This window comes from Oratosquilla oratoria, chromosome 8, assembly GCF_046742065.1.
Source record: "Oratosquilla oratoria isolate Oo_2021 chromosome 8, ASM4674206v1, whole genome shotgun sequence".
Classification (NCBI taxonomy): Eukaryota; Metazoa; Arthropoda; class Malacostraca; order Stomatopoda; family Squillidae; genus Oratosquilla; species Oratosquilla oratoria.
Genome location: NC_134784.1, coordinates 57,524,495 through 57,546,707, shown reverse-complemented (window position 1 = coordinate 57,546,707; position 22,213 = coordinate 57,524,495). Strand labels below are relative to the sequence as shown.

The following is a 22,213-nucleotide window of genomic DNA, read 5'->3' as shown; positions in this document are numbered from 1 at the left end:
TTATCAGAGCCACAATCCCTGTGGGACACCACTAATAATTTCTTCCCAAATAGAATTTTTATCTCTGAGCACCACTCTTATTTTTCTTCCATGCAAGAAAAACCCTCCATCTATTTCAATAGTTTTCCTTGTATGCCTCCTGTTGTTTCAAGTTTTCTTAATAATTTTTGTGTGTACTTTATCAAATGCCTTTTGTAAGTCCAGGAAAGCAGTCTGCCTGTCCATCTCTTTTTTGTATTGTATCTATTAACCTTGAATAGAAACAGATTAAATTTGTTGCACGTGACTTTCCCTGTCTAAATCCAAATTCTCGGATTTAGTATATTGTTCTCCTCCAGATGTTTGGTCCATCTATTTTTGAAAACTTTCTTACAAATTTTGGCTATTGTACTTGTAAGGGAGACCAGTCTATAGTTTGTTGGGTCTTCTTTATTTCCCCTTTTATATATTGGTACAATGTTGGCATTTTCCAGTCTTTCAGTACCTTTCCTTCTTTGGATGAGCAATCTATTATCTTATATATTTTATCCACTATTTCATCTATACATTCTTTTAGTATCCAGTTTGCAATTCTTTTTCCTCATTGCTCATTTCCTTTCTTATCCATATACTTTTATGATTTCCACTTTTTGCCAACTTTCCTGTTTTTGCTAATACTTCTGCTAGTAGTTGTGACCTTAGTTTAATTTTTAGAGGATGATTCTTTTCTTTTGAGTGTTGTCCCATTCCATACATTTCTATTTCCTTTTCTATTTCCTGCCCTTCATCTTATACTTCTTTCAGAATTTCTTTTGCTATTTTTTTCTCCTTTTTTCTCTTAAGTACCTAACTAATTTTTTTTTTTTTGCTACTTTGTCCTTTACCCAATTTTTTTTTTTTTTTTTTCTTTGATTACTTTAACCCCTTCCATACGGTGCCGCACACGTAGGCGTCATGGACTTAGATCTCGGTGGCAGCATCCAATGCCAGCCGTACGACGTGTCATAATAATACTCGCATCATAAAATATAGTCACCGCTTATATCGATCGTTCTCTCTTCACCCGTGAATTTTGATAACCATAGAAAATGCGATTACAAAAGAATTAGAAAGAATGTCATTATGGAGGGGCGACTACAATAAATATAATCGAGACGCCGATATGGCAGCCTCGCGAATACACTCGCTCCCCATGACGCCTACGTGTGAGGCACCGTATGGAAGGGGTTAATAATTCTTTCACATTTTCTTGTACTTATTGTTGGACAAATTATTTAAATGCTATTTTTTTATTCTTCTGATCTGCTTTCCATCAGTTTTTATACTACAACTTTCTCAGTCACTGCTTTAATTTGTTCATTTACCTCTCTTTTTAAAGCCTCATTTTTGTCAGTATCTTCATTTTTCATCTTTTCATTTTCATTTTTTTTTTACTTTAGTTCTTTTCTTAGGTCACTTTCCACTCTACTTATTTCTGCATTTTCTTTTTTTTTATTCACTTATTCTTTATACATTGCAAGGTATTCACTCTATAGATTTATAATTTCTTTCCTCAACTCCTTAATCTCTTGATTCCATGAAATATTTTTAAACTCATCTCCCTTTCCAATTCCATAATTTTACCTAGTCTTCTATCATCTCTTGGAAAGCCAGAAAAACCAAAATAACTTTCCTCTTCATACCCTTGATTCTGTTGTGGAGTCTCAATATTTCAACTTTTCTTAGGGATGACACCTAACAGCTATTCAACCCAGCTCACATCTAGTCTTCTTTTGGTTGTTTTGCTATATTTCTGCCTGTTTTGACTATCCTCCATTTTTGCTTCTTTGACACTCTTTAGTTTTACTCTATTAACTCATTTTGGGCACCCTCAAGCACTCCCCTCCCTCAAAGACAAGATTAAGAAATATTAGTCACACTGATAAGGCCTAGACTGGAATATGCAGCAACATTATGGTCACCCAGTACCAAAAAGAATATAAAGATTGAAAGAATCCAGAGAGCAACCACAAAAATGGCTCTAGCATTTTCAAACTTGTCATATGAAGAGAGACTGGCTAAATTGGAGTTACTGACTTTGGAGCAAAGAAGAGAGGCACCTATTGATGTTCTTATGTACTGACCATCTATAGAATCATGAAGGGCACAGAAATACTCAACTTAGCAAAAAAAGCACTATTCTCCAAAGCTCATTCCAGATGTCCTTTCCAGTCAGTGGTCCATGAATAGCAATGTCTATTTGTGTTCTGCTGCCCAGTTAGTGAGAAGTGTGGCTGTGGACTTGGTTGAGGCTATTTTGAGTTTGTAGTGAACCAGATGTTGAATGTGTCAAGGTATGACTGTTGTATTTCTGCAGCACTTTCAGTGTTACAGTATTTACCTAGTTGTATTTTATGGGACGAGAGCTATGCTCTTAGTGACCCATTTTCGTATCTCCACGTCCAGTTTTTTCTTAAGATCATGTATAGTTCTGACATTTACTGTTTCTCTGTTCAGTTTGTTCCAGACATCAATCACTTTGTGGGAAGCTATTTTTTTTTTCAGGTCTCTTCTGTAACTGTCTTACTTTAGCTTCTTTTCGTGTCCTCTTGTTTCTCTTCTGACCCACTTTAATATGTTGTCTCTATCGAGAACTTCCATCCCTTTCATAATTTTGAAAATGGTCAACAAATCGCCTCTTTCCCTTCTCTGTTCTAGTGCTGACAACTGTAATTTCTCCAATCTTTGTTCATATGTCAGATTTGACAATGTGGGTGCAATCTTTGTCGCTGCTCTTTGGATTCTTTCTAATTCTTTTTTTATGTTCTTTTTTGTCCTAGGTGCCCACATTGATACAGTCTATTCTAATTTCGGTCTTATCAGTGTATCAATTATTTTTTTAACCATCTCCACATCTATGTAATCAAAGGCCACTTTCATTGATCGTAATAAGTTGTAAGTCTCTCCAAATAATTTATTTACATGTTTGTCAGGTGTCAAGTCACTTGAGATGATTACTCCTAGGTCCCTCTCAGAGTTTACTTTTTTGACTTCTTTGTTTCCAATCTTATATTGTCCCGAAACTCTATTTTTACCTTTTCCAAATTCCATTATGCTACATTTCTTAATGTTAAAGTTCATCTCATATCTCCGGCTCCATTCCCATATTTTATCCATGTCATCTTGCAGCGATCTGCAATCTTCTTCTGTTCTTACTCTCTTGAGTAATTTGGCATCATCAGCAAAAAAGTTCATGTAACAATTTACTCCTTCATCCATATCATTTATGTATATGGCAAACATTAAAGGAGCCAAAACAGAGCCTTGTGGGACACCACTTTTCACATCTTCCCATTTCAAATTTTTGTCTCTAAGTACCACTCTCATTTTTCTCCCAGTTAAGAAATCCTTCACCCATTCCAACAGTTTGCCTTGAATTCCTCCTATTTTTTCAATTTTACTTATTAATTTTTTGTGTGGTACTTCGTCTAATGCTTTTTGCAAATCCAAGAAGGCGCAATCTGCCCATCCATCTCTTTCTTGTATTATCTCAATCTTTAGTAAAAGCAGAATAGTTTTGGGGTGCACGATCTTCCACTTCTAAAGCCAAATTGAAGTGATTTTTCATGATTTCGTGATGAAATGTTTGTTTACATTGGGGTTCGTCATGTTATTATTAGGTGGCTCTGCTTCACAGTTTCCTTCTGAGTTGGACTTTTTGTTATTTTCCTTCATTTTTGCAAATGATTCCTTAATACAATTAACTAACACTGTGGAGATATCATTACGGACACTCACAATTTCTCCCCTCCCCTATAATACAAACCAGGTTTCCTTTTTTGTTGTTTATCCTCTTCTTTGGGGCCCAGCGAATGTGTGTGTGTGTGTGTGTGTGTGTGTGTGTGTGTATGTATATATATGTATTTACCTAGTATTTTGGTGGGAGAAGAGCTATGGTCATAGGGACCCGCAGTTGTATGTCTCCGTATCCAGTTCTTTCTTAAAGTCGTATATAGTTTTTGCACTCACTGTTGTCTCTTTTATTTTATTCCAGTGTGTGTGTGTGTATGTATATATATATACCGTATTTCATGGCATATAAGACGCACTCCCATTTCAGCAGGTCAGATTCAAGAAAAAATATTTTAGTGTATTTAAGCATATATTGTTGAAAACAGTCTTGCTGTGTTTTTGTTGTGATTATGAATTCGTTGTATCAAGATGTCTAACCTATGTGCACTCCAACTACATGAACTGGCAATGATCAGCATTGCCAGATACCATACTTTGTAATCAATTGTTGTATAGTAAGGCATCAAAATGTTATACAATCATTTGAAAATCAACAATTCATTGGAAATGTCACATTTGGACTAAAAAGTCGTACAAATGTGCTAATTAAATCAAAATGCCTTAGGTCGTACAGCACTGGGTCATACATCTGGAAGCGCTGGCAACAATCATACCGTAGTTTTATCCCTTGCCAACATATGCCATTACCTGTAAATCAGAGCGCTGATCAGCTGATGTTTATAAACGCAAGTCACAATATTTCAGATTAGATTGCTTTCAATTTTATGAATTCATTTTAAAGTACTGGTAATAATACAATAATACCAGCAATAAAATAAAGATGTTTAGGGTAGGTAAAACTACTGAACATAAGCTGGGTTAGTGAGTGTCAGAGAGAAGATTAGCCTAGGCCCAAGGGTGGTCTCAAACACTTTACCTACGATGTATGAGATGCAGATAGATTTTTTGAGCCAGAATTTTGGGAAAAGTGCGTCCTATATGCCATTAAATACGGTGTATATATAGGTGTATATATATATATATATATATATATATATAAATATATAAATATATATATATAATTATATATCTATATATATATACAGTAGTCCCTCGAATAATGCGGGGGTTAGGTTCCTGAAATTACCGCGTATAACCAAATCCGCGTATGCTGATATTTCATATTAAATACCGAGGTTTCGACCATGGGAGTAATATAGCAATAGAAAATTAAATATTAGTTTTGTAAATTAAAATGTATCACCGTAATATGTAATTTTGTGTGCAGAAATGAAAAGCAAAAAAGGTGCTAAAACAGATTTTTTAAGTAACGGAGTCGAGTACGACGAATGGTACGCCATGTTTGTTATGGTAGATGCCGATGTCGAAGATATGAAACGATGATAAATTCGTTTAAGGTAAACTAAACTAATCTAACCTGTGTTTATTAAATCATTACCTGCAAATTAGATGTCACCACAAATGTTTGTGATGTTGCCGCGTGTGTGCGTATGCGTGCCCAAATCGGTGCGAATTTTAAAACAATTCTCTACATTTGAGATGGTTTTGAAATAAAATCCGTGTATGATTGAATCCCTGTTATTCGAATCCGCGTTATTTGAGGGACTACTGTATATATATATACAGGTAAACGTCGACTTACGATGGCATTAGGTTTCGATAGAGCCATCGTAAGACGATTTCATCGTAAGTCGATCCCCAATTTGTGTATCACTGTTCCGTGGTCACTGTACCTAGCCTACCTGTATATTAACCACCAGAGATACTGAATATAGCCTATTAAACATGTACAGTAGTTTATTTAATTATTTTTATCCTTTTTACCATATTCAAACACTATAATATGTATTTTCAGTACGGTACTTAAATCTCGCGGGCAGCAGCCAATGCCAGCCGTACGACGTGACGTAATAATACTCGCATCATAAAATATAGTCACCGCTTATATCGATCGTTCTCTCTTTCACCCGCGAATTTTGAAAACCACAGAGAATGGGATTCAAGGCACATTTGAGAGAATGTAAAAACACAGGGGCGACTACAATAAATATAATCAAGACGCCGATATGGCAGCGTCGCGAATCCACTTGCTCCTCATGACGCCTACGTGTGCGGCACCGTATGGAAGGGGTTAAATTATCATATCGTCGTCGTCGTCGTCGTCATCGTAAAGTCGAACAATCGTAAGTCGCGGCCATCGTAAGTCGACGTTTACCTGTATATATATATATATATATATATATGTATATATATATATATATATATATATATTTATGTATATGTGTATATATATATATATATATATATATATATATATGTATATGTATATATACAATGGGTTAAGTCACTGACGCTTTGTCATGTCCGAGCTGAGTTCGAGTCCTCGGCTCAACCATATTTCAATCTCGAACACATTCTTCCTTCGAGCTTCTGATTAGTCTTGACTGCAATGGCATGGAATTAAAAGTGAACTATAGTTGAAAAGCAATATATACCTTCTTAGTGTTAAGTAATTTTCTTTTTTCTTTTTTTCATTCTTGAGTGAACATTATAAATGAATGCATACCCTTACAAATTTTCTTACAAACAGGAACTTAAAGAATGCATGAATCGAGTCTTTGTGGATTCCCCACCTGAGTTTAGGCCACCAACTCCAGGTCTTGTGGACTTCTCAGAAATTGATGTGATTTTGGTTTCTAACTACCTGAGTATATTGGCTCTTCCATACATCTTGAATGGCACTGATTTCAAAGGCCTTGTGCTTATGACAGAGCCAACTTTACAACTTGGACGGTATGTGGCAGTGTTATATCGTTTGTTTATTTTTTCTTCATAAACAAAGAATTCATATCGCATAGATAGTGTCAAAGGTTAGGTTAGATTAGGTTGTGGTTATCTACTTTGTCATGGCCAGTCCTGTTTATAAGGGGGAAAAGGGCTTTTTGGTATGTGTACGTAATATGTGTAATGGTAATAGCTTTTGTTAAACATGATGGACAGAAGTAGTTTAAAGCTGTGTCAGATGCAACAAGCAACTATTTCCTCAGTAATGGATACACATCCCAAAAGAGCCCTCTTTATAAATGAGGTAGCTAAGTGAAACCATATACCCACCCTATTCTCAATTCACACCCATCCAGAAACCCATTTGTTGTTCCTCCCATCTTAACATCTCATGGATAGTCATCCCATTTCCCTGCCACATTCCTCAGGTCATAGATGATGCACCAAGACAGCACTTCACAGCAGAGCCCAACAGCTGGTGCTGGTTTACCCCGTATGTTTAATTATATGACAACCTCTCCTTATCCATTTTATACAGAAAAGTCCCTTCAGGCTATGTCATTCTTCAGTGTCCATTCACTTCTGTCATTTATATACTATTTCTTGTTCAACAGACATTCCTCTTGCACCCCAGTCATCTCATCCACACCTCATACTTGGTCAACTTCCATGAGCTCTCCATCCACTTCTGCTTTTCACATTATTTTTGCTAGTTTTTCTTTTCTTATTCTTTCCATATGCCCAAAGATCTTGGTATTCTTTGCTCAACCATGTCTGCCAGTTTTTTTCACCGCCACTACATATCAACTTCACATTGCTCACTCTATTCATTCTTGTAACCCACACCATACTTTTTAAGTATGTACTTCATGTCAAGAGGTGAATGCAAGGATACTGTATCAGGGATTGGAGATGGTTAAAGAAAATGGAGAAAAGTGGGAGATAACCCAGTTGTTGTTTGCTGATGACACTGCACTTGTAGCAGGATCAGAGGAAGGACTGAGGAAGTTAGTGACAGAGTTTGGGAGGGTATGTAAAAGAAGGAAGTTGAAAAATGTGGGTAAAAGTTAAGGTGATGAGATGTACAAAGGGAGAAAGTGGCAGCAGACAGGAAGTGTGTATTAAGGGAGAGACTGGAGGAAGTGGGTAGTTTTAGATACTTGGATGTAAATGTGGCAGGAAAGGGAGGACTGGGGGTGGAGGTAGAATGTATATTGAGAGAAGCGAGTAAATGCTTTGGTAGATTAAAAAGTGTACTGAGAAATAGACATTTGGGAATGGATGCTAAGAGGAGATTGTATGAAGCAGTGATTGTGCCAACAGCACTGTATGGGGCAGAAACATGGAACATAAGAGAGGAAGAGAGGAGTTTGAATGTGTTTGAGATCAAATGTCTGAGAAGTATGATAAGGGTTACTAGGCTAGATAGAGTGAGAAATGAGGAGGTGAGGAGGAGAGTAGGGGTGGAAAGTGAGTTGGGAGGTAGTGTTGATGAAGATTATTGGGATGATTTGGACACATGGAAAGAATGAGTGAAGAAAGATTAGTGAAAGAGGTGTGGAAGGCAGAGGTGGAAGGAGTGAACATGAGGGGTTGACCTAGGATGAGATGGATGGATGGGGTAAAAGGGGCATTGGGAAAAAGATGAATGTTGAGGAAGGGTGGGAGAGGACAGAAGATAGGGGTGAATGGAGAAGGGTTGTGTATGGATGATGTTGTGATGCATGAGGAGGAGTGGGTGGGGGGTGAGGGAATATGTATGAGAAATAAATTTACGCAGTCTGAAGGGATTTCTCCCCGTCTTCTCCTTTTCTACCTGAGGGGATAGAGAAGGGGGTTGCCAATTTAATGAAGCAGCCTTGCTGTTGATGTGCTGTGTCTTGTGACACTGCTTCTGACCCAGAGCAATGGACAAGATGCAGGGATGACCTGTCATCCAGGAGGTGCCAAGATAAGTGGGAGGGAAGAGGTAGAGGGGAGTGGAGTATGTAGGGGATGGAATGGGTGGTAGTGGTTTCTATGCCTTTGTTTTTTGGCTACCTCCCATGTAAGGGGGAAGAAAGCCTTTGGTATATATATATATATATATATATATATGTGTGTGTGTGTGTGCGTGTGTGTATTTCAGTAGCAGGTTCTCATGTAGACAATTTTGATTAAAGTTCACAGCAGCTTCTGTGTTCATGACTTTTTTGCTGAGAAGTTCTACATCTCTGATGATGGAACCAGCAACCGCATGGATTTTACACGAAAGTATTCTGTAAACTGACCAACCCAGGACTTTGCCTCAACAGAAGGAGTAAGTGTCCTGACAGGTACAGACGTGCCACAATCTCCGCGCCACAATCACTCACACATTGCAGTAGCTGGCAGACCATCCATGATGAATTAGAATGAGCCACCCAGGTCCTCGTGAATGATGGATATTCAAACTCAGAAGTCTCCAAAGCTATCAACATCCAGCTTGACAGGTGGTACAACAAAGAAAATACCGCAACATCTGCAGGGCACCATTTCCGTCTGTACTACCGTGGATACATGAACAGCCAGTACAAACAAGATGAAAGAGCCCTTAAGGACATAATTTCCAAATACGTAGAAACCACCAACAAGGACAACAGACTGAACCTCACAATCTTCTACAAAAACAAGATAACACATCACCTCCTAAAAAACAGCCCTAAAACTGACATCCCAGAGCTTCAATGTAGCCATCTAGTGTACGAATATAAATGCCTTTCAGGGAACTGTGCAGCCCTGCCCTCTACGTACATTGGAAGAACCACTACGAAGCTCTCCAGGCGCCTTACACTCCATCTATCAAACGGAGCTCCAAAAAAGCACTCAGAAGAGGTTCACAGGGTTAGTCTGACTAGAGAAATGCTAGTCGGAGGAACTTCCATCCTGCATATCGAAAGAGATTACTCCCGTCTACGTATATTGGAAGCCCATTATATAAAAAACAAAAACCCTTCTCTCAACTCACAAATCACTGATATGTACATAATTCCTAGCCTTAGAAATTTCCAAAACAGTTATAAGATAGAGAAGAGGAAGAACGGCGTACGGCTCAGGCAGGTTCGCAAGCGGGATCCCAGGTCAATGCCTAGATCCCTATTGGCCAGCCTCGACCAATCACGTTCCTCCTTTTCTTCCATACTGTATTTAGTTCCGTATATAAAGTGTTCCCTTCTTTGCCTGTACCATAACCTGAAGATGACCTATGTGGGTCGAAAGCTTGTTTGAATAAAGTGTTCTTCATCTACAAGAACTTTCTATGTCTTTCGGACAACTTTTATGGGAGCTACCCATTGCTCACCGTTCCATCATCAGAGATGTAGAACTTCTCAGCAAAAAAGTCGTGAACGCAGAAGCTGCTGTGAACTTCAATCAAAATATATATATATATATATGTGTGTATGTATGTATTTCATATTAAACACATACTATTCTTTTCTGCTTCTTTCAAAGTCTCCTCCATACAGTGTTGTGAGCATAATTACTCCCTTGCACAGCTTTCTCTTGCTATTCATCATTAGTAAGCTATTCCTTATGATACTCTCAGTCCCCCAGACATTCATTTGCTTCCCTTTCTCTAGAATTCACCCCTACTTTATTCCTCCATTACATGCTACATATTACTCCAAATACTAAGCCTTACACTTCACCAGTCTCTCACCCTTCAAACTTATCTTGAACCCATTTCCACCATCACCCCTTATATATGTCTCATCAAATTTTATCCACATTTACTCTTAGTTTTCTCTTCTCACATACCCTCCCAAATGCTGCCACTAACTGTATATCCTCCAACTCATCTATCTTCCTTCATTATATCCTCCAAACTCAAACAAATGCAGTGTTAGTGTATGTATTATTTCCTACCAACCTATGTTCCACTATTTTTTTTTCTCCACATATGGAGGTCAGTACTTTGGTATCTGCCCACTCACAAATCCTTCTAGTCAGAGACATAGAAACCAACCCCAGCCTATACACATTTCCCACATGGTGACCCTCCACCCTCATTCACTCAAGAATTTACCAGGTAGATGAGAAAAAAATCCTTTTTGGGCTGCATCCAGTCACTACCACACTTCACTTAAACCTATCTCTTGCAAGGTCCCTCAACCGTAAACTTCCCCTCTCCACCAGAATCTCCCTCACCACTACAAAATCTTCCCACTCCTACAAGCTCCCCCCACTGCCACAAGCTCCCTCACCATCCTTAATCTCCCCCACCATCATGAGTTCCCCATCACCACAAGCTCTCCCTTGCACCACAAGCTCCCCATTGCCACCACAAGCTTACCACCACTACCACAAGTATTCTCACCATTACAACTAACTCCCAGTGCCACAAGTTCCATCCACCACTGCAAGTTCCCTCAACCAACACCACAAGCTCTCTGACAACCACAGGTGCCCACAGAAGGCTCCCCAACCTTGGCCAGCAATGACTTAATACCACATAAACTTGTGTGTGAATATTTGTATTTGTTTATCATAAGATAGTCTAAATGACATACTCATGCATCATCCATATGTTGGTGGATATTGGCTGTAGACATATATACAGTTGGTGCCCAGAGTGATGGCACTGTTGTTTTTTGCTTCATGCTGCAGCATAGACTTAGACAGAAAAATTAAGAACAAATATTTATATTGCACTTATCTTACCTCTAATATAATTTGTTAGGTGACCCTCCCACTCCAGGCAACCGTGGAGATGTTTGGGTACAGATAAAATCAAGTTTTGGAGGAGGGATGGTTTCAGATTGCTCCAGATCTCTTGGGGGTGGATGTGTTTCAGCTCCTTAATTGGTGCTTCATCAGGTTCCAGAGATTTTCTATGGGGTATAGATTAGGACTTTTGCTTGGGGATTCCTTGATGTAATCAGTATTCACCCACTGAAACCTTTCACGGATCAGTTTGGCAGTGTGAAGTGGTGCACTGTCCTGTATGAATATTTCACTTTTGCTAGATGTGAAAGTTTTCTAAATTGTCAGCAAAAAGCTGAAGATAAAGTTATTTATTTACTGTAAGTAGATATGGGCACAAAATTAAAAGAAAAAATTATCCCTTAAATTCTTATTGCATATGAAAGACAATTTCATTAGAAACAAAATACTTTTTAAATTTTGGAAATAGCTTGAAAAATAAGGGAGATACAATTTTTTTTTTTTTTTCCGGAATTTTTGGCTAGACTTTACCATAACAAAAGGTTAGAATTAAGGGTGGTAATTTGTAAAGATTTTGGTAAAGAAGTACACTTAAACTCTAAACTACTGGTCCAATTTTATTGAAATTTGGAATACATGGGCTTTATGGGTCAACAAATTACCTGAGCATGTCAAAAATAATGTGGAACATCTCTATTATACCAAATTTGCCTCTATGACTACTACTAGTAGTATCTCCAACATGTCATGTGTAAACAAATGCGACTAAGTATCAAAGAATATGCCTACATGTTCCGCGTCAAGACACAGCTGACAAATTATCAATGATCTTAAAGTTGCTCATATCTGGGTGAAAATAGGGTAAGAAATACGAATATCACATTAAAATATTCATATATAGGTGCATTATCTTTAGATTTCCACTCAGAAAACTAATTTGCCATGGCTAATAGCCAAATTTGCGTTTAAATTCGATTTTTTTTTTTTTACTTCTTTTTTTTTTTTTTTAGAACTGGGCATGCACTTGCAGAGCAGCAAGACAATTTGAAAATTCTGTGCTACAAACATTCAAACGTACCACAAAAGATGGCGGTGTAAACATTATGTCGGCGATGGTGACTTCGTTCGCACATTCGCGGGTACATACCTATATGTTCTTAAATCAAGCTCAATTGTTGCATTACTAACAATCTTACATACATATACCAAGGCTTCTTCCCCCTTACAAGGGAGGTAGCCAAAAAGGAAAAGGCATAAAATCACTCCCACCCATTCCATCCCTAAATACACTCCACACCCTCCCTCTTATCTTAGCATCTCCTGGATGACGGGTCATCCCTGCACCTTGTCCACTGCCCTGGGTCAGAAGCAGTGTCACAAGACACAGCACATCCACAGCAAGGCCGCTTCATTAAATCAGTGACCCCCCCTCTCCATCCCCCCCATGCATAAAAGGAGAAGACGGGGAGAAATCCCTTCGGGCTGCGTCAAATTTTGTTCACACATACTACCTCAACCCCCATCCCCCACCCATTCCACCTCATGCATCACAACACCATATACAACCATTCTCCATTCACCCCTGTTTTCTGTCCTCTCCCGTCCTTCCTCAACAGACATTCCCCTCTTTCCCAAAGCCCCCTTCACCCCATCCATCCACCTCATCCTAGGACGTCCCCTCATGTTCAATCCCTCCACATCTGCCTTCCATACCTCTTTTACTAGTCTTTCTTCACTCATTCTTTCCATGTGTCCAAACCATCGTAATACTCTTTCATCAACCCTATCTTCCAACTCCCTTTCCACCCTTGTTCTACTCCTCACCTCCTCATTTCTCACTCTATCTAGCCTAGTAACCCCCATCATACTTCTCAGACACCTCATCTCAAACACATTCAAACTCCTTCTCTCTTCCTCTCTTATGTTCCAGGTTTCTGTCCCATACAATGCTGTTGGCACAATCACTCCTTCATACAATCTCCTCTTAGCATCCATTCCCAAATGTCTATTACTCATTACACTTTTTAATCCACCAAGGCATTTACTTGCCTCTCTCAATCTACATTCTACCTCCACCTCCACTCCATCTTTTCCTGCCACATTTGCACCCAAGTATCTAAAACTATTCACTTCCTCCAGTTGCTCTCCCTCAATGCTCACTTCCAGTCTGCTGCCACTTTCACCCCTTGAACATCTCATCACCTTACTTTTACCCACATTTATCTTCAGCTTTCTTCTATCACACACTCTCCCAAATTCTGTCACCAACTTCCTCAATCCCTCCTCCGATCCTGCCACAAGCTCAGTGTCATCCGCAAACAACAGCTGGCTTACCTCCTATTTTTCTCCATTTTCTTTAACCATCTCCAATCCCTGACCCACCACCCTTACATTTACCTCTCGCACTACCCCATCCATGGACTAGTTGAACAGCCAGGGTGACATAACGCATCCCTGACGAAGTCCCACCTTTACCTCAAACCATTCACTCTCTCCATTTCTAATCCTGACACAAGCTCTACTACTCTCATAAAAACTTTTGACAGCTCCTAGAAGCTTTCCTCCTATCCCGTATATCTGCAAAACCTCCCACAGTGCCTTTCTGTCTACCCTGTCGTAAGCCTTTTCCAGATCCATAAAAGCCCAAAAAACATCCTTCCCCTTTCCTATAGCTTTCTCACATATCTGTCTTACCACAAAAATCTGATCTACACAACCTCTACCCATCCTAAATCCACACTGTTCCTCACCAATTACTCCCTCTGTTCCTCTCCTAATCCTCTCAATCAAGATCCTCCCATAAGCCTTCCCAACTACACTTAACCCCTTCCATATGGTGCCGCATACGTAGGCGGCATGAGGAGCAAGTGGATACGCGAGGCTGCCATATCGGCGTCTTGATTATATTTATTGTAGTTGCCCCTGCGTTTTTACATACTCTCTAAACTGTCTATAATCACATTTTCTATGGTTATCAAAATTCACGGGTGAAAGAGAGAACGATCGATATAAGCGGTGACTATATTTTATGATGCGAGTATTATTACGACACGTTGTACGGCTGGCAGTGGCTGCTGCCCGCGAGATTTAAGGCCCATACTGAAGAGGTTAACAAGCTAATCCCTCTGAAACTACTACATTCACACTTGTCCCCTTTTCCCTTGTAAAGTAGAACTATACAGGCACTCCTCCAGTCCCCCGGCACTCTACCCTCTCTCCAGCAAACATTGAATAACCTCACCAGCCAGTCCACCATCACTGTACCTTCTTTTTTTTAGACATTCTGCATGGCATCCATCCAGACGAGGTGCCTTAAGCTGCTTATTTCCGAGAGAAAATAGGCTAAAAAATATGTTTCTTACATGAAGATATTTGGTCTTTTGTGCCTTACCTTTATATTTTTACATAGAAAACTATTTTGCCAAGGTTAATAACCAAATTTGTGTCTAAATCAATTAATATTTTTTTTTTTCTTTTTTTTTGTCTGGAGAATTGGGCATACACTTGCTCAACAACAAGATGATTTGAATACTGTGCACATGTGCTGAATGCTGCAATCATTTAAACTGAGACATACTTATTTCAAGAGGCCACAAAAGATTGCGTTGTAAACAGTACCAGCGCGATGGTGGCGCCGTGCTTGTTTTTGCATCACACTATCCTGGTGTTTTACAGTCCCCTCAGTGTACTTCGGAGCTAAGGACCCAAGCCAGGATGCAACCAGATCTTCCTCCCGCAATTGCCAGTCACTGTGAAGGTGGCCTCACCAGACCACAAAACTGTCTTCCATTTCTCTGGATCCCAGGCTAAACATTTATGACAAGATAATAGTCCTTTCTTCTTTTGCAATGCTATTAAAATGGGTTTCTTTCATGGTGCATGATACTTGAATTTGAGATTGTTACGGAGGTTCTCTGTGTTGTCCGATGTAAGACGTCTTAAAGGAGCCTTGGGTTCTTTTCCTTAATATTTTTTGCACTGATGCAGGGCTCATTGTCCACCTGACACTTCAGCACCATGATTCTCCCAAAATTCACATGAGGCTGCCCTTATTTTTTCTTTTTGATGTGGTGGGTCACTGCCCTTCTTTTTTTTTCTTCTTCTTTCTTTCTTTCGCCCTTGTATGCTAGAAAGTGCTACACCCATGATTCTCTCTTCCCCACCCCCAACCCCCGGTATGGCTCAGAGAACTTAGAGCTGCAGTGGCGTGCAGAGGTCTGGGGATGCCTGGGGCCAACTTCTTGGTTGTATGCTTCAAAGATTCAAGTATAAGGCCTAGTATTGAGAAATATGAGAAAGGAAAATATTTTGAATATGTAAACTCAGATGAAATATGAAATAAACACTTTTATTGATTTTAGTATAAATCACCAAATTTATTAAATTCTTTTCCCCTAATGATGTTGGGGTGTCCTTTTGTTGTCATTTGCCTGAGGGCAGCCATATTGGATTTGTGTGGGAACAGACACCAGGTGGCAGTGTTGTTGAGCTGCTATGTGGACTGCTGGGGCCCCAGTAAAAAGGAAGAGGTGACTGGAGCAAAATTGGTCTAATACAGGTAGCAGAGCATAGTTATGACCTCTTCTAAGTGCCCTCCTAAGTTTGATAATGAATCTGAATATGAAAATTTGAAAAAGGATGTAAGCATATGATGTGAGTTAACTGATTTAGCTAAAAATAAGCAGGCATTGGCTATATACTTATCATTATTTGGCCGGGCTAGGACGGCATCTTCTGAAATTGAGTTAACAGTTCTAAATAGTAATGGTGTAAAGAGCATTATTGAGAACGACACATTGTTCTTGCCTGATAAAAGTTGATGTCAATTTGCAGTGTTTCATAATTTGTATAATTTCAGAAGAAATAACAAGAATATTAATGAATATGTGAGTGAGTTTGAACATAGATACTGTAAGTTTATACAGGAGGGAATGACACTGCTGGACTCTGTGATGGTTTTTATGATTCTTGCTTCAAGCAATTTGGCTGAGCATGAGACTCAAATTGTGATGTCAGCAATTTCCAAATCATCTATGCTTATATGAAATCTACTTTAAAATGTGTTCTTGGTCAGCAATTGAGTGTGCACTCAACTCAGGAGTCCAATGTGGACATAGGTGCAGTGTCCGTCAACATTAAAGCTGAGCCAGTTTTATGTGGTGATAATAAAGAGGTCTATTATGCCACCTATGAACAACGACCATATAGATCATCAGAGAGATACAGATTTCGAAGAAGAGGAAAAGGAGCAGCAGTGTCAACATGACTTGAGTGGTCAAGGGATTAATCGAAAACTCAATCCTCTGGGTTGTGATGGGCAAGTTTAACAATGTGTGATATGTGATTTGTGTTACCATTGGGCTCGATATTGTCTGCATTCGTACGCAAATAGTGAGGGGTCATTTAGGGGTATCGATGAATGAGATACTGGTGGTATTAGTGAGGAACATATGATACAAATGTCAGTATTTGTTGGATGTACCAGTTATGAAAATGCCAGACACTAAGATTATGTGTTTGGTTAAGGAGTCTCGAAATTGTGGTATATTGAATACCGGTTGTTCAACTACAGTTAGTGGTCAACAGTGGTTTGATAATTACTTGAACAACCTGTGCAATGAAGAGTTGGCCATGGTGAGAGAAGAAAAATCTAGCTGTACATTTACCATTAGTGATCGTGTAACCTATAGATACATTAAGTATGTAGTATTTCCATGTTGGATTGGAGGTGAGAGATTGGAACTCAACCGATGTTGTTGATTGCAATCTTCCACTTCTGATTAGTAAGCAGTCAATGAAAAAAGGGAAAATGTTTCTTGATTTTGGTAAGGATTCAGTGAAGATTATGAATAGGTGGGTGAAGTTGAAGGTAGCATCATCAGGTCACTACATGTTGCCACTGTTCTTGTGACTAGAACCAGGGATCCAGAATGTGTTACTGGCTTCACCAGATAGCACTAAAACTACTTTTAAACTTCATTGTCAATTTAGCTATCCAGGTGCAGAGAGATTAATAAGGATGCTGCAAAATGCTGAAATGTTGGAGAGAGACATGGAGAAACAGATTAGAAATGTTACTGAAAATTGTGAAGTGTGTATAAGATAATTGCCCAAATCCTAGAGCAGTTGTCAGTGTGCAGCTGACAGGGAAAGAAATGAAGTAATTGCAATGTATCTGAAACAGGTACGACAACATATGTTCGTTATTATAGTAGATCTTGCTACAAGGTATTGTGTGGCATCAGACATCACCAACAAGTCTGCTAAGACAGTGGTTGGTAGCATCTTCAGAAATTGGATTTCATTATTTGGTGTTCCGAGGAAACTTCTCTCTGACAATGGACTTGAATTTAATAATAATGATATGAGAGAACTTGGCAATCTGTTTGGTGTTAAAGTTTTAACCACTACTGCAGAAAGTCAGTGGAGCAGTGGCACATGTGAACCATTGAATGCTATAAATGGGGACACAGTGCTAAAAGTGTTTGAAGATATGAAGTGTGAAGGCTGACACCGCCTTGGCTTGGGCAGTGTCAGCCCATAATGCATTGGTAAATAGTTCCGGCTTTAGCCCAAACCAATTAGTATTTGGTTTCAATACTGCAGTGCCATTTGTCACCAGTACCTCCTTGCCTGCTGTAGAGTCAGTTTCTGGCTTGAATATTGTGTGAAAAAACTTGAATGCTCTGCACTCACCTTGAAGGGAGTACCTCAAACAAATCTAGTGAAAGGATCAAGAGACCCTCGCATCATAATGTGCACACAACAAAGATAAGTGACCTCCATAATAGCAGTGAGGTGTACTTTAAGAGTAATGATGATCAGCAATGGCATGGTCCAGGCATTGTTATTGGCAGGGATGGCAAGCAGGTTCTGGTTCGCCATGGGGGTGTCATATCAGAGCCCATATTTGCCAGTTATCTAAACTTCCCCTGAGGTCTCAAACAGATTGTCCTCCAACTTGTGGTGGATCATCTGTTGGCACTTGGGAGGCATTGAGGAATATAGAGGGCATATGTGATCAGGAGGAGATGGTTGAAGATTCAGAGGAGTTTGCTTCATCTGCATTGACATATGAAAATACTGAGGAAGTAGATGATACTGGTGAGGTATAGGAGCTACAACAAGTACAAAATTATATTGTAAGCAGCTCTGACTTGCCAGAGAACTCTCATAGATAAACAAAACCATTTAAACTGTTAGTGGGGCAAAGGATCTGAGGACTGAATGAAAAGACTGGTGAGCATGTCTAGAAGATTAGTGAACAGAGGAGGTAAGGCTAAGGGAAAATATGAAAATTGGTTCAACTTCCAAAAAGATTCTGATGGAAGTGCAGTGTGGATTTTTCAGAAGTTACAGAATTGGAACTGATCCCTGATGAAGTGGAGATGTTCATGTTTTACTCCAATGAAGAAGTGATAAAAGCAAAGGAGCTGGAAGTATAAAATTTGCAAAACAATGATGTTTATGAGGAGGTGGAGGACAGAGAACAGGAATTTATATCTTTGTGGTGGGTTATCACAGAAAAGGTGAAAGATGGAAGTCCTATAATCAAGGCACGCCTTATAGCAAGGGGTTTTGAGGAGGACGCATCCAGCTTTAGGAAGGACTCCCTAGCTTGTTTTAAAGAATCCATCCGATTGGCTCTGGCAATAGCTTCTGTGTTTGGTTGGGAGTGTCACAGCCTGGATGTGAAGTCCGCTTACCTTTAGGGCAACTACATAGAGTGAGAGGTTTACTTGTGTCCTTCCCCAGAATATTATAGTGGTCAGCTTTGGAAACTGAAAAAGATGGTGTACGGTCTATGTGATGCATCGAGAGCATGATATTCATGTGTCAAGAGTCAGCTAATGTCTCTGTCAGCTGAGATGTGTCCACTCAAACCATCCTTGTTTTCTTGGTAGTATGTTGGTGAACTTCATGGTATATGTGTATATGTAGATAATTTTGTCTGGATGGGTACTGGGTTGTTCCAGGAGAAGATTATTGATGTTCTTCAAGGAGAGTTCTGTATTGGGAGCACAGCATCATCTACCTTTAAACTAGACTTAATATTAACTTCTGAATTGGATATCATGAACAAAATGGAGTATAAAACACCAATTGGATAGAGTGACCATATACTAATAGAGTTTAGATTAAAAGGACAAATGATGCAAGAAGGAATGATAAACATAGAGAAGGAAGATTAATGTACAATAAAACTGATTTTGTAAAACTTAGAAAAAATTTCCAAAACACAAACTGGGATAAATTCTCCAAAGAGGAAACAAAGATGGAAGACAAATGGAACATATTCAAAGAAAAGTACAAGGAAGGAATTGATAAGTATGTACCAAAGAAGAGGCAAAAAGAGATTTATAGAAAGTGTTGGTATAACAAAAGATGCAGTGAGGCTAAAGACAGAAGAGACAAAGCCTGGAAAAGAGGCAAAAAAAAAAAAAAAAATCCAAATGACAAACATATATAAAACTTAGGAACGAATATGTGAATATATGCAGGAAAGAAAAAAGAAACTATGAAAAAGATATTATAGACAAATGTAAGGATCAACCTAAACTCTTTTACAGATATGTAAATGACAAATTGAAAGATAAACAAACACGAAATTGTAAAACTGCATGGAGATAAAGAATAAATAGACGACACAGAAATGGCAGAAGTTATGATCAGACATTTCAGGTCTGTTTTTACAATTGAGAGATCTCAAATTTGGGAAGATGGAGAACGAGAAACATCCCCTAAAATGAAAGAAATACAGGTAACACAGAAAGAAATAAGAGACCAAATAAAAAACCTAAATGTTAGAAAAATGTATGGACCAGATGGAATTGTGAATTGGATACTGAAAGAGTGTATAGACGAACTGACAGACAAATTATACAAGATAATAGACTTTCACTCAAAGAAGGAAAGGTACCGCAAGATTGGAAAGATGCAAACATTGTACCAATATAGAAAAGAGGAAACAAAGAAGATCCTACAAACTTCAGACCAGTATCCCTTACAAGCACAATAGCAAAAGTATACAAAAAAAAATATCAGAAACAAATGGATCAAACATTTGGAAGAGAATAAAATATTAAACCCTAAACAATTTGGCTTTAGAAGTGGAAGATCATGTACCAGAAACTTAATATGCTTCTACTCGAGATTGATTAAAATAATACAAGAGATGGCTGGGCAGATTGCGCCTTGGACTTGCAGAAGGCTTTTGACAAAGTATCACATAAAAAGTTAATAAGAAAAATTGAAATAATAGGAGGAATACAATGTAAGCTACTGGAATGGATGAAGGATTTCTTAGATGGGAGAAAAATGAGAGTGGTACTTAGAGACAAAAATTCAAACTGGGAAGATGTGATAAGTGGCACCCCACAAGGCTCTGTATTGGCTCCTTTAATGTTTGTCATATATATAAATGATATGGATGAGGGAGTGAAGTGTTACATGAACTTCTTTGCTGATGATGCCAAATTACTCAAGAGAGTAAGCACAGATGACTGCAGATCACTACAAGAAGACCTGGACAAAATATGGGAATGGAGTCAGAGGTGTGAAATGAACTTTAACATTAAGAAATGTAGTATAATGGAATTTGGAAAAAGCAAAAATAGAATATCGGGTCAATATAAGGAAGTCAAAAAAGTCTATTCAGAAAGGGACCTGCAAGTGATTATCTCAAGTGACTTGACACCTGATAAACATGTCAATAAATTAGTTGGAGAGACTTTTAACTTATTATGATTGATGAAAGTGGCCTTTGACTACATAGATGAAGAAATGTTAAAGAAAATAATGGTTGCACTAATAAGACCTAAACTAGAGTATGCTGCAATACTATGGTACCTACACTATCAAATTTGACATATCAACAAAGATTGGAGAAATTACATCTATCAGCATTGGAAGAGAAGAGAAAAAGATTTGTTGATCATTTACAGAATTATGAAAGGGATGGAAATTCTTGATAGAGACAACTTATTGAAATGGGACATAAGAGTAACAAGAGGACATGAGAAGAAGCTGAAGGAGGACAATTACAGAAGCAGACGACTCCGCTCTAATTGTCTCAGGTAGGGACCCAGTTGAAGTGAAGGAGAAACTGAGTGTCGAACTGTCATCGGTCCTGGACTGGCTCATAGATAATAGGCTGTCCATACACCTTGGTAAAACAGAAAGTATTGTCTTCGCATCCAAACCCAACCTCAGGAAATGCAGCAATGTACAGGTCAGATGTGGGGTTAATGTCTTGGAGTCAAAACAAGAGGTAACCTATCTTGGAATACCCTTAGATCAATCCCTTTCAGGGAATGCTATAACAGATAAGATTGTTTCCAAGTGTTCACATAAAGTCAAATTTTTGTACAGAAAAGCCAGAAATTTTGATCTGGAAACAAAGAAGCTTCTGGTCTCAGCCTTGCTACAACATAATTTTGATTACGCTTGTAGCTCTTGGTACAGTAGTCTGAGCAGAAAAAACCAGTCCTGGCTACAGGTTACACAGAATAAGATAATTAGATTCATACTAAACCTACCTCAACGTAATCATATTGGTATTGAAGAATTTAGCAAGTTAAGAATGTTACCTGTAAAATATCGTGTCCAGCAGCTGAAACTAAACCAGGTTTACAATGTCATTCATAATTCTGCTCCCTCATATGTGAGCTGTAATTTTACATTATCGGCTGAGAACCGAACCCGGAACAGTCAAGAGTCTCTTATTGTACCTCATGCAGGTCCCTTCACCAAAAGCAGTTTTCACTTCACAGGTGCTCAACTATGGAACTCACTACCTGTGTCCATTAAGAAGACAAGTAGCAAGGTTACCTTCAAGAAAAAAGTCAAGGGTTACTATATGTCTCAGCTATGGACAGAGAACAGCCTTGATTTTGTGAACTACTAGCTTAGTGAGGGATACCTGATTCCATGAGTAATACCATCCATATCTGCATTCACTCATAACTGTTCTGAC

General features: G+C 38.8%; 1 protein-coding gene across 3 annotated transcripts in view; it reads left to right on the top strand.

The window, feature by feature from the left end:
- IntS9 (integrator complex subunit 9) overlaps positions 1-22,213 on the top strand; it is a 186,163-nt gene that overhangs the window by 58,465 nt on the left and 105,485 nt on the right. For 2 of the 3 annotated variants that reach the window (XM_076189260.1, XM_076189261.1), the window contains one exon: positions 6,362-6,564. The exons of the other annotated variant lie outside the window; for it this stretch is intronic. In XM_076189260.1, coding sequence (XP_076045375.1) covers positions 6,362-6,564 — 203 coding nt within the window. The remainder of the gene's footprint in view (positions 1-6,361; positions 6,565-22,213) is intronic. 3 annotated transcript variants of the gene reach the window in all.